Genomic DNA, 15,013 nt, shown 5'->3' on the forward strand with positions numbered 1-15,013 from the left:
TGTATGGTGCTTCCCTGTCATCTATCTGTGCTTCCTATTGTGCTTTCCTGTCTTCTATGGTGCTTCCTATGGTTCTTCCCTGTCTTCTATGGTGCTACGTATGGTGCTTCCCTGTCATCTATGGTGCTTCCTATTGTGCTTCCTATTTACAAACCATGTTTGTAGGAGAACTGGCACTGCACATCACCTGAAAAACACTATACCAACACAGTGAAGTTTAGAGGTGGAAGCATCATAGCATGGGGCTGTTTCTCATCTCGTGGTACTGGCAGACTTGGAGCCATGTATCGGGAAATTCTTGACATGAATCTGCTGCCATCCACCAGGATGATGAGGATGAGACGTGGGAGGACGATCCAAAGCACAAAGCAAAGGAGACTCTCAAATGGTTTCAGAGAAAGAAAGTCAAGGTGTTAGAATGGCCCAGACCCTGATTTAAATCCCATTGAACATTTTTGTGGAAAGAACTAAAGAAAAGGGTTCACCAGAGGGCGCCAAAGAATCTTCAAGATTTAAAGACACAATCACGCCAAAATCACATCTGAGTAGTGTGGGTGATTAGTTACTAAATTCAAGCTCTTGAAGCTGTCATAACAAACAGGCTTCTCCACTAAGTATTAAATGAATTTCAGTTAGCGTGTTCAATATTCTTTTCCTATGTTATTCCACTTTATTCCACATAATTATTATAAATGGACTTTAATGTTGTGATTTATTTACGTGTGGATTAGCTGAGTTAAAGCGGCACTATGTAACTTTTGTTTTATGAATACAATGAGTATGTTAAAGCAGCCCTATGTAACTTTCCTCTTTTACCCCAGATTTGAACACGGTGCAAATGCAGATTTTTTTTACCATTGAGATAATAGAGCCGGCCTGCTTGCTTGGGGGATAAATTGAAACTTGACCATTAAGTCAAAATTCGTGTCAGATCTGTCTAGGTGAGACATGACCTTTGACACGATCTAAATGCCTTAATAGAAGATAAGTTATATTGTATTAACAAACTCAACCCTACAGTTTGGACAAAATTACATTTTATTCATAAAAAAAAAGTTACATAGTGAGGCTTTAATGCAATATAACTTATACAATTGGGGTGATTGTATCTTGTCTCACTGCTCTTCTATTGAGACATTTAGATTGTGTCCTATGAATTGCTTCTTTGGAAATAAATGTACAGAGAAAAAAGTTGACACTTTCAATACTTATATTCCCCATACACAGTACAATAATCTCTGGAATGGATTTCCATTATACGTTTACTAAGGGAATTCAATCCTGACATGTTTGCTCTGAAGAGTTGCAGGAGAGACGCAAAAGACATAGCTCAGGAAGATTCAGAGATTGATATCAAAGAATATTGCTTTCAGCCAGGACAACTAGACTTGACAATGACAAGCAGAGACCGGAGGAACAACACAGACTCACTAAATGGCCTTATAATCTAGTGCTTGAGAAGAGCAAACAAACCACGCTATCTAAACCCAAATCCAATTAAAGTGGAAACAGGATAGGATCCAGAGACATGTTGTATCTACAGGTTCAATCTGCATTTCTTTTCAGAGGCAACAATGGATTATTACTTTATTTGATTACAGCAATTATTACAACGTTCCGCTTTCCATCTGGCAGACATTTGAGTGTCAGCACAATTTTCTTCACCGAATTGAAGGAGCCTGGATCCTGTCAGAAACCCCTTATTCTGTCTCTCTCAATAGCGTAGTGAAGTAAAGAAAGAAAAGAGTAGTGCTGCGGCCAGTGTTTGGTCAACAGGTCCCTAGACCAGACTCTACAAAGCATACACAATGCATAATATACGCACACATGCACAGACTGCACACACCCACGCATGCAAAAACACAAACTCCCCTTGGTCCTGCAAAGATACAAGGCCCATGAATCTTCAGAGAGATACACACACTGCTCTCTACCATCCATTACAATTACAGCTGCACCCCAGAGGTCCTCATGCCCATCTGTCTCTGTGATGTCAGGGCTATGGGCTTGCCTGCTCTGCTCTGCTCTGCTCAGCACACTCAGCTCTGTACAGCGCATGGCCTCAAACCCACAGGGGCTCCACAGGCACACACTGATAAACACCATGAGTAGTCAAGATGTGTACTGCCAGAGCACGGCTAAAACCTCATTTATGCTAGTTTCAGCCATTAAGGCCTGAGGCTGATTGTACAACTGCCTTCTAAGTCAGTCGTTTTCACACTTTTTTTATGCCAAGGACCCCCAAAATGTATTTTCCCATCTGAAGATGTTTTGATCAAAAATAGCAGATGTACAAGCTCGCAGTGCAGCACGAAGTGGCGTGCTGCAAGCTTGTAGATCTGCTATTTTTCAGAACCACTGTTCTAAATCCTAAGAGTTTTCTGAAAAACTTATGTTGCTATATATATATATATATATATATATACTGTACACATATAGCTAAAATCTAAAATGACACAGATGCTTCCCAGTTTTAATGGGTTAAAAGCCAATGCAGTCTGTGCATACTGACACAATATCTTCGAATCATCTGCAAACATATTTTTTAAACTTATATTACATTACAAAGGTACTGCAGTGTGTGATTGCATTATGAACATCCAAGAGGCTGAGAGATTTTGGAACCCAGCACATCATATTGTTTCTGGACCAATGATCAGATTATTTTGATTGGGGTCTTTGATCTCAGCGATCATTTTCCACATTCAGGTTGCTGTAATATGGACGGTCAGAAAACATATCGAATTTCTTTAATGGCACCATTACATTGTTTCCATGCCAATAGGTAATTGACTCCACACTGCATTAACTGCTCCATTTCCAAAATAACTGGCATATTCATTCCATATCTCTGCTGTCCGGCAGAAACCAGCTAACTCCAAAGTGTACATTTTTCAGAAAATGACAAAAACAAAACAAAAAGTGGAGTTAGGAGGTTTTGTTCATCATTGATAAGAACAGCTGAATGCACATCCAGGCTCACAATGAGGTTGGAGGTCAAAAGGGGGTGGAGCCTGGAGTCAGCAAAACCAGCTAACTCCACCCCCCTATGGTGGAGTTAGCTGGTTTAGCAGAAAGTTTGAGGATCCAATGGAGTTAGCTGGTTTTGTCAGAAGCACTTTTTAATACTTTCAATTGGTTCAATATTTTTTAAATCAACACACAGACGTAAAAGCGCAAAAATGGAGTTGGTTTCTGCCGGACAGCAACGATATGCTGTATTTGAGTGCTTTCTTACGCAGGCATACAGGTACTGTACACAGACTCATGTACAATACTCTGCCTATGTGCCTTCTGGAAGACAGAATATTAGCAAAGGTTTTATCTTAGGATCAACATGCTATATACAGTACATATTGATTCAAGCTTTTTTATGTGTTAAATCTCAAATGAGTACACAAGAGTAAAAATTGTGTATACGTGTGTGTGTGTGTGTGTGTGTGTGTGTGTGTGTGTGTGTGTGTGTGTGTGTGTGTGTGTGTGTGTGTGTGTGTGTGTGTGTGTGTGCGTGTTGTACTAGAAGAAGGCAGACAGGCCTATAATATAAATCATTTATAACCTTGATTGTCTGGGGGAAGTAGCTTTTCCTGAGCCTACTGCCCTTGGCCATCTAAGCTTGATCCTGCATAGAGACATAACCACTGTCGGATCTTGTCCTGCACACAGATTTCTCAGATTCTAGAATGATAATGAGTGAGTCTAACCTTGTTTCCAACTTCTGAATGTTTCCCAAATTTCCCGATCTTTGCAAGGTCACTGTCGGGTAGAGTCAAACAACTTGTTGGATACACAAGTATAATTGTGTTGTAAGGAATTCCGATTTTATTCAAATGCAGAACCTTCTTGCGCTTATTGCATTTGACCTTGCAAAGATGGAAACAATGGCCAGTATTGATGTGCACATAATGAAGCACAGAAATACTATGCACAATAGAGGCACGAGCCATCAGTGATTAAAATATGACTTTATAGTGCTCAGAAAGTTTTCAGAAAAATATTTCCACCCAAAAAATGTGTTGCTATATGGCAACAGCTAATGTTACACAAAGGTGTTCCCGGATTGAAAGGTATAACAACGTATACAGTAGGTGTTCCAGGTCTAAATGGGTTCAAATACAACACATTTGGTTAAAGCTAAGGCAAGTTTGCAGTGCATTTAAGGAATCACATTATCCCATGAGAATACACAAACATCTAATTCACAAACATCTGACTGAAACAAATGAGCGCCACCAGCGTAGCAGTCAATGGTTCAGCAGAGCATCTGTTGATAACACAGCAGCACAGCTTGCAATCTGTCCATCACACTATGCTTAAGCAAGGCTTGAAAGCAGTCTCCACACTATCAATAAAACGCAGCCTGATCACTGGAGTGCACTTGTATTGGAGAGAATTTGAATGCTTATTGTATAGTAGTAGCCATGACAGGGCTGGTGGTGTTTGAGGTGTTAATCTGGCACTACTCATTCTAGATCGTGAATAAGATAATACTGTAATATCTTTGTGCTTTACATGAAATTGAATTCCACTGCAATAAATAATAACACTTCAAATAAAACAAGATTGGTGTAAAACCAGGAAACACATAAAAATTAACAAATAGTTTAAAATGAATTTGAGTTCTTTCATAATTCCTGAAAATGCATAATCCAGGTGTCATCAAAGATAACATCAAAGATAAATAAGGTATAAATGAAAAACTTCCGAACTGAGGTCCATTGATGCAAAATATTATATATATATATAAAAATGTACATTTACACATCTACAGTACATTAAAAAGTGACATAAAATAAAGGTGTTATATTATAACATAAAAAATATGAACACAAAAAAATACATTCTAAAAGGGTAGGTTTTAAGAAATAATCTAAGAGATGCTGTCTTTGTCAGCCTAAATTCAACAAGCAGGTATTGCCAGAGTCCTGGAGCTCAGATTGCGAAGGCCTAGTCCCTTTCAGGGCTAAATGAGACTGAGGCATAGTCAGAAGGCCCTTACATTAGGAGCTTGAGTAAAATCAGGCTTTGGTCAAATCTTGGAATCAGGCTAAACTCAGAGTGATCATGGTTTTGGCACGGTTAGAATCCTTGCAGCTGCTTTGGGACTGGGCCCTATTTTGTAACTTCTTTCAATGTTTAGTTTAAAATACTGAAATCACCGATCCTTACCCTACACAATCAGGTTGAGAACCCCCCCAAAAAGCTCTATTTTAACTTAGCCAAGTAGATTTGAAATGCAAAAGCTTTCTTCATCATAAATCCTGCCTCTCTAAAAACAGCTTGAGCACAGTTCTGCTGAGACAACAGTTATGCCCCAGTCACTGTGAAACAACAAACAATTTAAACTAGACAAACATTTAACAGTTTCTGTTTTGTGTGCTACTCAAATTGTTCTTTGGTCTGCAGGGTTTAGCCTTCTGGTAATCACCACTCAAGACAGAAAGTTACAATTTGCAGATGCTCTTATCCAGAGTTACTTACAAAGGGCAAGATCGTATTTAGCAGCATGAACTCTAGTCAACCAACAACAGGGTAAGCAGTCAAGTAAACACAGTGCCAAAAAAAGAAGTGCAAGAAAGTAACAAGGATAGCAGGCAGACATCAAACTTAACACCTGTCTGAATAACATTCAGCATCCATTTTTCTCCTCAATGGGTTGGCGAATCAGTCTGAAAATACATGTGCATTGGCAGGGACCACCAATACCATTCTGCATGGCAAGTGCACAGAGTTGTTGGGCGTGCATCCCAGGAAGTCTGCACATAGTTGGGTCTAAATAGCCTAGGATTGCAAGCATCCTCGGGTATGTGCTATCTAAATATAAAACGTGGCATCAATGTGGACAAACAAGCAGCATAAATCTAGCCATATCTAAATAACATACCTGCGTGAACAAGTAACCAACATACATCTGGATAACATAATTAGCATCTATCTAAATACACAAGTACCGACAGAAACTAAAAAGGAGTTCTAAAGTGATGAGGTTAAGTCTGAAGAGGTAACTTTTCAGACTGTGGCAGAAGATAAGGGGTGGGTCTGCAGTCCTGACTGAGAGCTTGAGAACCAGGAGAGAACAGTCCAGTGTTAGTCACGGCTAATACTAAATAAGGGCCCACCTTAACCACATGAACCCTAACGTCCCTATTCTGGGCATGTCACAATAGGAGAACATTTGGTGAAAATAGCCTATCTACAAGCTAAAAACACATCACAACGCAACACATTGTTAGCTTGTAGATCCGGGTATTTTCTGGGAAGAGATTTGGTGTAGAGGGAAAAAGGAGGGGGGGGGGGGGGGGCAAGTAAGTATCTATGGTTTAAGTGGTTAATGTTCCAAAAGGGGTAAAAGCAAATGTCATTACAACATTGGTTCATTGAGCATTTGCAGAGGCTAAAATTGGTGCTTGAGTGGATATTATAATATGAGTGAATCACACTAAACATTAGTTAAACTTGATTCCTACAAGGCTGTTACTGAACCTCTTGAAATCGCATTATAGAAATTATCCTACCAACCTTGAACATTATAATTTGGCCCAGAAAACCTATTTAGCCCCGTTAGTGAATATATTTCTATTTTTCTATTTAATTAGCATAGTGGGCCCTGGGTCCGAGAGTGGTGTCAGACTAAGAAAGGAACGCTTGGTCGGTCCCATATTATGCACATGACCATATATGGGCATATCGGTGGGATCTGTGGCTCTGGACAATCGGATCTCGGTATCTGTCAGTCCTTGTCCCTTTCATGTCCATATATGGAGATCGCCGATATTGTCAGTATATGCCCATATATGGAGCTGAGTGCTGACTGATTTGTTTGTGCCTGATGCCATGATGACACATTGAGGTTAGACAACACACTCCATATTTGGGCATGGCTGCATTGGGAACTCCTTATATAGTTATGGGTGAGTCATAGCGAAATGAGCATGACGACTTGGTCCGCCCGTCCTCCCTTAAGTCAATTTTAATATAAGATAAAGGAGTTAAAAACACACCAAATGGTTGACACAAAAAACCCAATGGCTTGTTTCCATTTGTGCTCCATTAAACATTCAACACTCAGAACAACTGGACAAAACAGTGCAACAAAAACAATTACACAAAAATATAGAAAATCTAAATAAACAGTTTAAATTCATGATGGTAAAAGGAGGTGGGGGGGCCGGTGGGGATACGACACATGGAGGATGTCACTCCCTTGGCAGCCGGGGAACTAATTTAGCCAAGTCCAATTAGAATTTCAGTGGAGACATGATTTTAAGCTATCTTTAAACTTTAATGGGGAAGTTAAAACTTTCAGGGCTGTGGATAGAGCATTCCACTGTGTTGTGGCTGTGTAGTAGAATGCATTTTTACCCCTAAGCGACTAGACTAGTGAATTGCATGTTCAGAACGCTCGCTAGTTGTGGAGAACCGCTGATTTGATGGACTTCGCACTCAACGCTGCACTCCCTTGGTCCTCAGCAATGCACTCGCTAAGCGCTAAGAGTGAAGTCGATCGGCTGGATGCTTCTCAACATGCAAAGGACATGCATACATAGATTCCTGGAATTAATACCATAGATACTTATACTGGCATGTACAAATTCATGCCATCAGAGAAACGTCATATCCAATTATTGTATTTCGGACCATATCAATCTTGTTAGCCTAGTGACAATGTCCTGCCTTTCCATGTCCCTGTAATGAAGCTAGTGTGAACCATTACGGAGTGACACAGAGAATGCAATTCAGTTCTGAAAGGGTCAGCCAAATATCTTCCAAGTGTAAAATCTATCCTAAATGCATTGCAATCTCATTTTTCAACCTAACTAGGTCCATGCAACTGGCATAATCTTAATCGGAAAGAGGCAGCCGTTGTGACATATGGGCTTCGCACCAAAGACCTTACCCGAGACTTGAATTATAGGTGCATTTTCCCCCCCATTTCAAATTTGCATTTACAGGTCAACTATAAATAAGGGTATGAATAACATGCTAGGAGTCTCAAGGGAGTGATGTGCATTTAACCAGGTACAGTAGAAGTACCGCTCTCTTTTGCCTCAGCAGCAGCTCAGTGTTTCACTGCATTTAGCATTTTAATTCAGTCACCAGTGTACAGAGCTGAAAGGCTGTTTCCTCAGTTGATGTTAAGTCATGTATTTAATAGACAGTTTCTGACTCCATCAACCAAAGTAACTTACACTCTCCACCAAAGAAATACCACAATGTGTAGATAGAAATACCTACTTAACAGGTTAGTTAACTATTAAGTAGTAAACAAGAAAATGGATCAGAAACATCCTCAGCCAATATCTGGAAGCAGGCCTTTCTACAAAAGTTGTTTTTCCTTTCCCCCCCCCTTTTAAGACAGCCTTAATCCATCTCGGCACACACAACAGGCAACAGATGCGGCGTTCAGCAGCAACGAGATGTTATCCTAAGAAAAATGGGGAAGCAAAGCTTCACCGATGTTGTGCTTTAATACGACATGAAAGTCTAGTTTGTGGGGGAATCTGTGGCACATCTGAGCCAGGCCTCTGGAGATAGGGAGCCTTGTAGGCCAGTGGCTGAACAAATGCTCTAAAACAGTGCTTCAGCGAGATCCAGATTTGCGAGACATTCTACAACTTCCTCTTTACTCTACTCTAAGTCAGAGCTTGGTACTACACGGTCAAATCCTCAGTGGTCATTTAACCATTATGGGTCAAACGTTCAGCGAAAATAGCAGATCTGTTACGTTGTGAGCTTGTAGATTGACTATTTTCGGCAAAGCCATTTGGTGAAGAGGGGAAAAAAAGGAGTGGACAACGTATAGAGCCCTAGGGAAGTATATAGGGTTCAAGTGATTCATTCGGAGTGACAAATGCCCCCAAACGAACCCATAAGGATTCCATTTGTTGTTCTAACATGCATATTAATACTATTATTACACACACACACACACACACACACACACACACACACAATAAAATCCAATGATAAATAGGAAAACTCATTGTATTATATAACTTTATTCACAGTATTATCTGTGCCAAGGAAAACATTACAGACTACACCCATACTCAAGAAATTCTATCAAAACAAAATAAATGCAAATCAAAGTTACAGGTATAGGAATTATGGATAACACCTTGTATCCACATCAATGAAGAGAAGTACATTTCCCGCTATAATATATGTGCTTCTGTGCTCACACGTTTTCGTTTGTATGTGTGTGAGAGAGGGATTGAGGGAAAAGGGGGCTAGAATATACAGTCTTATCAGGAATGTGCAGGTCCAGTCCAGCCGTTCTGACTGAGTCAGAATGAAAAGACTGCTAGCTACAGAGTGGGCCCTCTGCTTACGGCAGCCCTGTGCACCGCCATTCATCCAATCGTAACGGGAAGACTTAAGACATACCCTTCAACCCGTTTTATCCGTCAATAATCCGAACCAGCTATTCCAACGATCATCATCTTTACAGAGGAAAACTGAACAAGCAAAACGGCTCCATTAGCAATAATAATAATAACACAAAATGAGACTTGGCTGACATTTCAGTTAAAGGAAAGCTAAGTACAGTACATTGAAAGCAAAAGTGAACAAACTCAAGAGTCATTGTTGACACGAAAAACAAAAAGCACAGGGCACTGACAACGGGCTCCTACTGCACGGACAGTTTCCTGATGTTCATGATTAGCCTCTTGCTGTACTCCTTGTGATCCACAGGTTTCACATCCATCACTGTGGCTTTGATCCTGGATTCATCCTATTAAAAAGGGAAGAAAAATAAACCCCATCACACCTTGTGCATTCACTTCACTTAATGCAGATAAAACAAGAAGATAAAAGCAGGGCATCATCTGATCTCCCAGTGACCGTTTGTGGCTAGAATGAGACATTTTGGACAGGGGATCAGAAATATGCAGGCGTTCTAATTCTGACTGCAACAGAGGCTTTCAATGCCAACACCACCTCTGCAAACTGTCTAGACAGGAGAAGGTCATTTCTAGCAGGGGCCATCCTTTAAACAAAGGTTACACACGCTTTGTCTCCATTAATCGCTCTGCTACTGCTGTAGGTGAAATGGAAATCATCTTACTCTGGATTCATGCAAACACATTCAGCGCCAAAATAAAACATCGTCTATGGTCGACCTTGACAGCGATTCCGAGCGTTTTCACTAACCTTTGAAAAATCATAGAATATTATTTTTCACAACGATCCATATTCACCAATCGCTTGCCCTTGCGATCATCCGTTCCATAGTTATTGGCAGTTGAATGTCGGTTGTTTTCAGGCATTCTCCCAAATCCATTAGAATGGAAGTGAATGTGGCCGTTTCTTTTGCGATCACATGATTTGCTGCTTCACCGGGAGTCAAATGGTGACCCATACAGTAGGTTAGTGTAGAGTGCCATCTAGCATCTAACACTGAAAACACGTCAAAGGCGGTGTGGGTGTTGGAAAAAAACACGTCAAACACGTCATTGACGGTGTGGCGTTGGAAAAAAAAAACACGGCATTGGCAGTGAATGAGTTAAGAGCCCTGCAGTCTCTCCTTCCTGACTAAGAGGCATGTACAAATCCTTAAGGCCGCTGTAACAGCATAACAAAAGGTAGTAGGATGAGGTTATAGTCAACAGCTTCACCATCAGGCTCGGCAGATATCAATTTTAGCATTTAGCATGCCGTGGCAATGACGGCATGCTAAATATTCGACGGACCACGGCATAGCAAAAGCAACCCTGTACAAGTCTATTTCCCATAGGAAAAACATATTGTTTTTAGCCATCTTGGTGGAGAGTGGGAGTTGTGTATTGTATGTCTGCAACGTGCTGTGAGCAATCTTCTTCCTCCAATGCCTCCCAGATTCCCAAGCCAGGATGCGCGTTTGTGGCAGAGGAGGGTATGGGATGGGGCGTAGGGGGCTCTCCCAATAATAATCATGCACGGCGCACAAACACATACACAGGGCTAAGGCTTGTGTCTGTCAGGAAAACAGCACTGCAACTCATTCCCAGAGCACTGTGATTTGCATCTGGCCAACAGTACAGTTAGAATGGAGCTGTCGTTTACTCTGGGTCTCGCTCCCCTGGCTTACGGAGAAGGTAGAGGAAACGCAGGAAAGGATGGGGCGGGAGGGGGGGGGGGTGCTTATGGATACTTAGCTCTGCTTCCATGTTGTGGAAAAGTGATGAAAAGGGATATCTGTGCATTTGCCCATTGTTTCCTACTCACTCCGTTAGTTTTAGCAGCCTACTTATATATAAGGTGGGGGATGTGGTGATATATAGTACTGTACGATATATCACCACATCCCCCACATAAAAATGGGCAAATAGGTTGCCTGCCAATTTTTAAACCATGCTCCAGTGGTTTGCTCGCGTGCAAGTCTGTGTTAGCTTGCTGTCGACATGACAATACTGGATCTATGAAAGATTTACAGGGCAGGTTATTACTGCAACATACCAACAGTAACACTGGAGCGGAGTGGAAAGAGACTACACTGTCTAGTCATGGGTCAAAGTACTCAAATGTACTGACCGAATCATGACATCACCACAACCAAAAAGAAATGTCTGGGTAGATAACGGCGGCAGCTTCGTATTGGAGAAGTATTATTCATTAACCTTATTATTTCCGGAAGAACAGGACACTTACGGTATTGTTGAGATAGAGAGAGATCAACAGGTGCTCAATGGAGATAAAAGTTGGGTTAAAAACGTATTCTAAATATCCACAGGTTGACAAACTAGACACAGCTAATGTTCTGGACACTTTATTTTATAATGTCTCAATATCCATAGACATTCAACCCGGACATACCGCTCTATATGTTTCTTTACAAACATTCTGATCTGGTCAATACTAAGAACATTGATTTAACATGCCTGATGCAACAGAACCAATTGAATTGTTTCAAAAATGCATGCTCAACTGCCATTTTCACAGCCTTGAAGGTATTTCTAATACACCTCGACACACACACACACACACACACACACACACACACACACACACTTCCATCTAATATGCTGAAAACCATGATTGTTCTTTGCAGAAAATAAGTCTGACGTTTGACTTTTTAGTTCTACATTCATCTTGTTCTCTAGTTCACATTTCAAGAAACTCCAATAACTGGGCTTGTGAGAAGCCAGAGCAATAGAAGGACAAGCCTTTAATAAAGTCAAGCCAAGGCAAGCAACAGCCCCATTCGTGTGTTCTGCACCGAGTCTAGAGGCCATACAGCCAGTGGACTTTGTTAACATGAGCATTTAACAACCTGGATGGTTGTGGTAGTAGTAGTAGTCTTTAAGTGGGTGAGTGTGCCACGCCTGATTGTGTATGATAATGATAACTATTTTTATGTTCCATGAAGCATTTATCAAACAGGAGAATATGGGGTAGCCTGTGAATCGCCGCTATTTATTCTCAACTGAATAATTCACAGCTCTTTTCAGGTGTAAAATGTTATTTTACACCTTGCACAGAAACATCTACTCACAGATACACCCTATACTGCAGCACTACAACAGAGTGTGACAAATGTGTGAGTCCAGTTACTAGTGTTTGTCACAATTTGCCAGAAAGGTAGGAATCAGCTCACAATTTGCAATTCAAATCCCCTGACAATTATCAAAATAAATACATAAAAATGTCTGCAATGGCATACACATTGACATAGGATTGGGACAGAGTTGAATTGGAAAAGCCTCAAATGGATTTTTGGCCATTGTCCTCTTCCTTCTTCAATGTCGTGATCCATTTCAAACATACTAAATCAAAGCAAAGTCAGCTACAGGATGTAAGCAGAATGCAATCCAAAAGCACAATGATGAAAATATGTCTGCAAATGTCCATTCCAGATTTAAGTGCCCAGTCTTAGGGGTGAAAAAAGGTCACAAATTCAGAGGGGTGGGGGGGTGTAACACCCCAGTGTTAGGCTATACAGTTGCTCAATATTATTCAGATTTGTATTCACATTCACTTATCAATAGGCATGTAACGATTTATCGTATATCGATTTAAATCGATTCAAAGTGGTGACGATTTAAATCGATGCAATAAAATATGACATCGCGATGCAACCAGCAGAGGGCGCAATCGAGTCAGACTCCATTCCTTCTTATCCGCCTACTATTTTGTCCCCTCAGGGCCTCCGTCGGTCTCTTTTCTTCACTCACTCAACGGCAGGCTATGAACGGCAGAGTGGGGTTCACGTCCTCTCAGTCTATGAAATCTAAACAACTAGGCGATCGCACTGCATAAAGAGGGAAATGTGCGTCGCATGTAAACATGTTTATTTGATTGATGAAAAGCCCAAACTATACCGTTTACCCCCTCCCCCATCTGACAATATTGTTAGCTGTTGTTAGCCTGTCTGATTTAAACTCTGTAGGAAACATACAACTGATAGGCTTCTAATGAAAACGGCTAATTCTGGAGCGCCTCGGTGCGGCTGCCGCTGCAGAGTACAATGAATAATAATCTATATGAATAATGATAATTTAACAATTGTATCAGACTGCTGACAACGTCAAACTCCTTTCAACACTGTCTGTCAGATATATAGCGAATTACATTGATATTAATCAATAAATGTTTAATCTAATCTCATTTGGAGCAGTTTAAAACAGTTTCCCTTATTACATAAATGTGTACAGAATGCTGAGAATATAGCACAGATAAAAAATTACTTGTAAATCCCAAGCTTGGAACAAAGGCTAAGCCTTAATTTGTTTATTTGAAGGTTTTCTTTATAATTTATTTCATCTGGGACATATGTTTTAAAATTCATTTATTTCATAATACTTATATATTTAAAGTTATTATTTTACAGATAAAAAAGTATATGTCTTAATGTGTACCTTACAGTTAATGCATGTACCTCATGAATAATAAAAAAGGCTTAATTTCATATATTGAAAAGAGGACAAGAGAAAATACAGTTGTTAAAAAATACATGATTTTTGTAAGAGAAATAATCAAGGTTTTTCAGTAATTTGTCTCGAAAATAAATGTGCTTAAAAATCGTGAAAAATCGTATCGTGAACCTCGAATCGTGATTCGAATCGTATCGTGAGTTGAGTGAATCGTTACATGCCTACTTATCAATATTGATAGATGTTCTGTAACTGTCGTCACTGTGAAAATGTGTATCAATACTGGCATATTTTTTATAACTTAAGGAAAATAGCAAATGATAGACCAGATAAACACTTTGCAGAATTTGTATTTTTCTGACCAAGGTCATTTAAAATGTAGAAAGTGATCATCTTAACCTGTTCTCCCTGCCATATAATTTATTAAGAATGCATTATTAACTTATTAAGTTGCATTTAATTGCTAGTAAATGGTGACCAATATTAAGAAAACACGCAATTGTTCAAAACAAAACACACAAAATATTAGTTATTGGTAAATCTTCGTGATTAGTTAGTGATTTTCCAAGCTACAAAAATAGCCAGCAGCTTTTTTGATGTGGTCTGTGGTCCATCGTTTGGGATCGTATCCAACATGCTCAATGAAGGATGATTAATGTAAAAACTAGCGGCCAAAAAAAACCCCTCAAAACTTGCTTTTGTTCCGTTTTCTTGAGCTTCTGATGAGAGCTAGCTTGTGCCATGCATAACAGCAGGGATGCACTGCCCACACTTTTTTGACTTCTTTGACTTTTTTGCTACTTAAAAAATTACCAGCTCAACATTCAGCAAATAATCCTATTGCTGAAAATAATTTAAATGTACCTGAAGGGGCAATTAAAAATTGTGAGGGCACTAAAATAACAATCAAGGCTACAGTAAATCTAAATCAAATAATACATTTATTAAATCATTCCAATTAGCTACTTCACATTTGAGTTCAATTACAAAGCTACCTTCTCTTTCTCTCACGCCCACAGAGAGAAAGAGAGAGAGGGAGGAGAGCAGCTCGCTCCACACACACACACACACACACACACACACACACACACACACACACACACACACACACGTAAAAACGATCCATGAGTCGCCACTGCAACGGACGATCGAAAGATCGG

General features: G+C 40.1%; 1 protein-coding gene across 1 annotated transcript in view; it reads right to left on the minus strand.

The window, feature by feature from the left end:
- Window positions 1–8,983: 8,983 nt before the first annotated feature.
- rpa1 (replication protein A1) overlaps window positions 8,984–15,013 on the minus strand; it is a 38,069-nt gene continuing 32,039 nt past the window's right edge. The window contains exon 16 of the mRNA XM_080428175.1: window positions 8,984–9,736. Coding sequence (XP_080284301.1) covers window positions 9,632–9,736 — 105 coding nt within the window. The 3' untranslated portion in view covers window positions 8,984–9,631. The remainder of the gene's footprint in view (window positions 9,737–15,013) is intronic.

This window comes from Gymnoscopelus braueri, assembly GCF_963280865.1.
Source record: "Gymnoscopelus braueri genome assembly, chromosome: 5".
In the NCBI taxonomy this organism is placed as follows: Eukaryota; Metazoa; Chordata; class Actinopteri; order Myctophiformes; family Myctophidae; genus Gymnoscopelus; species Gymnoscopelus braueri.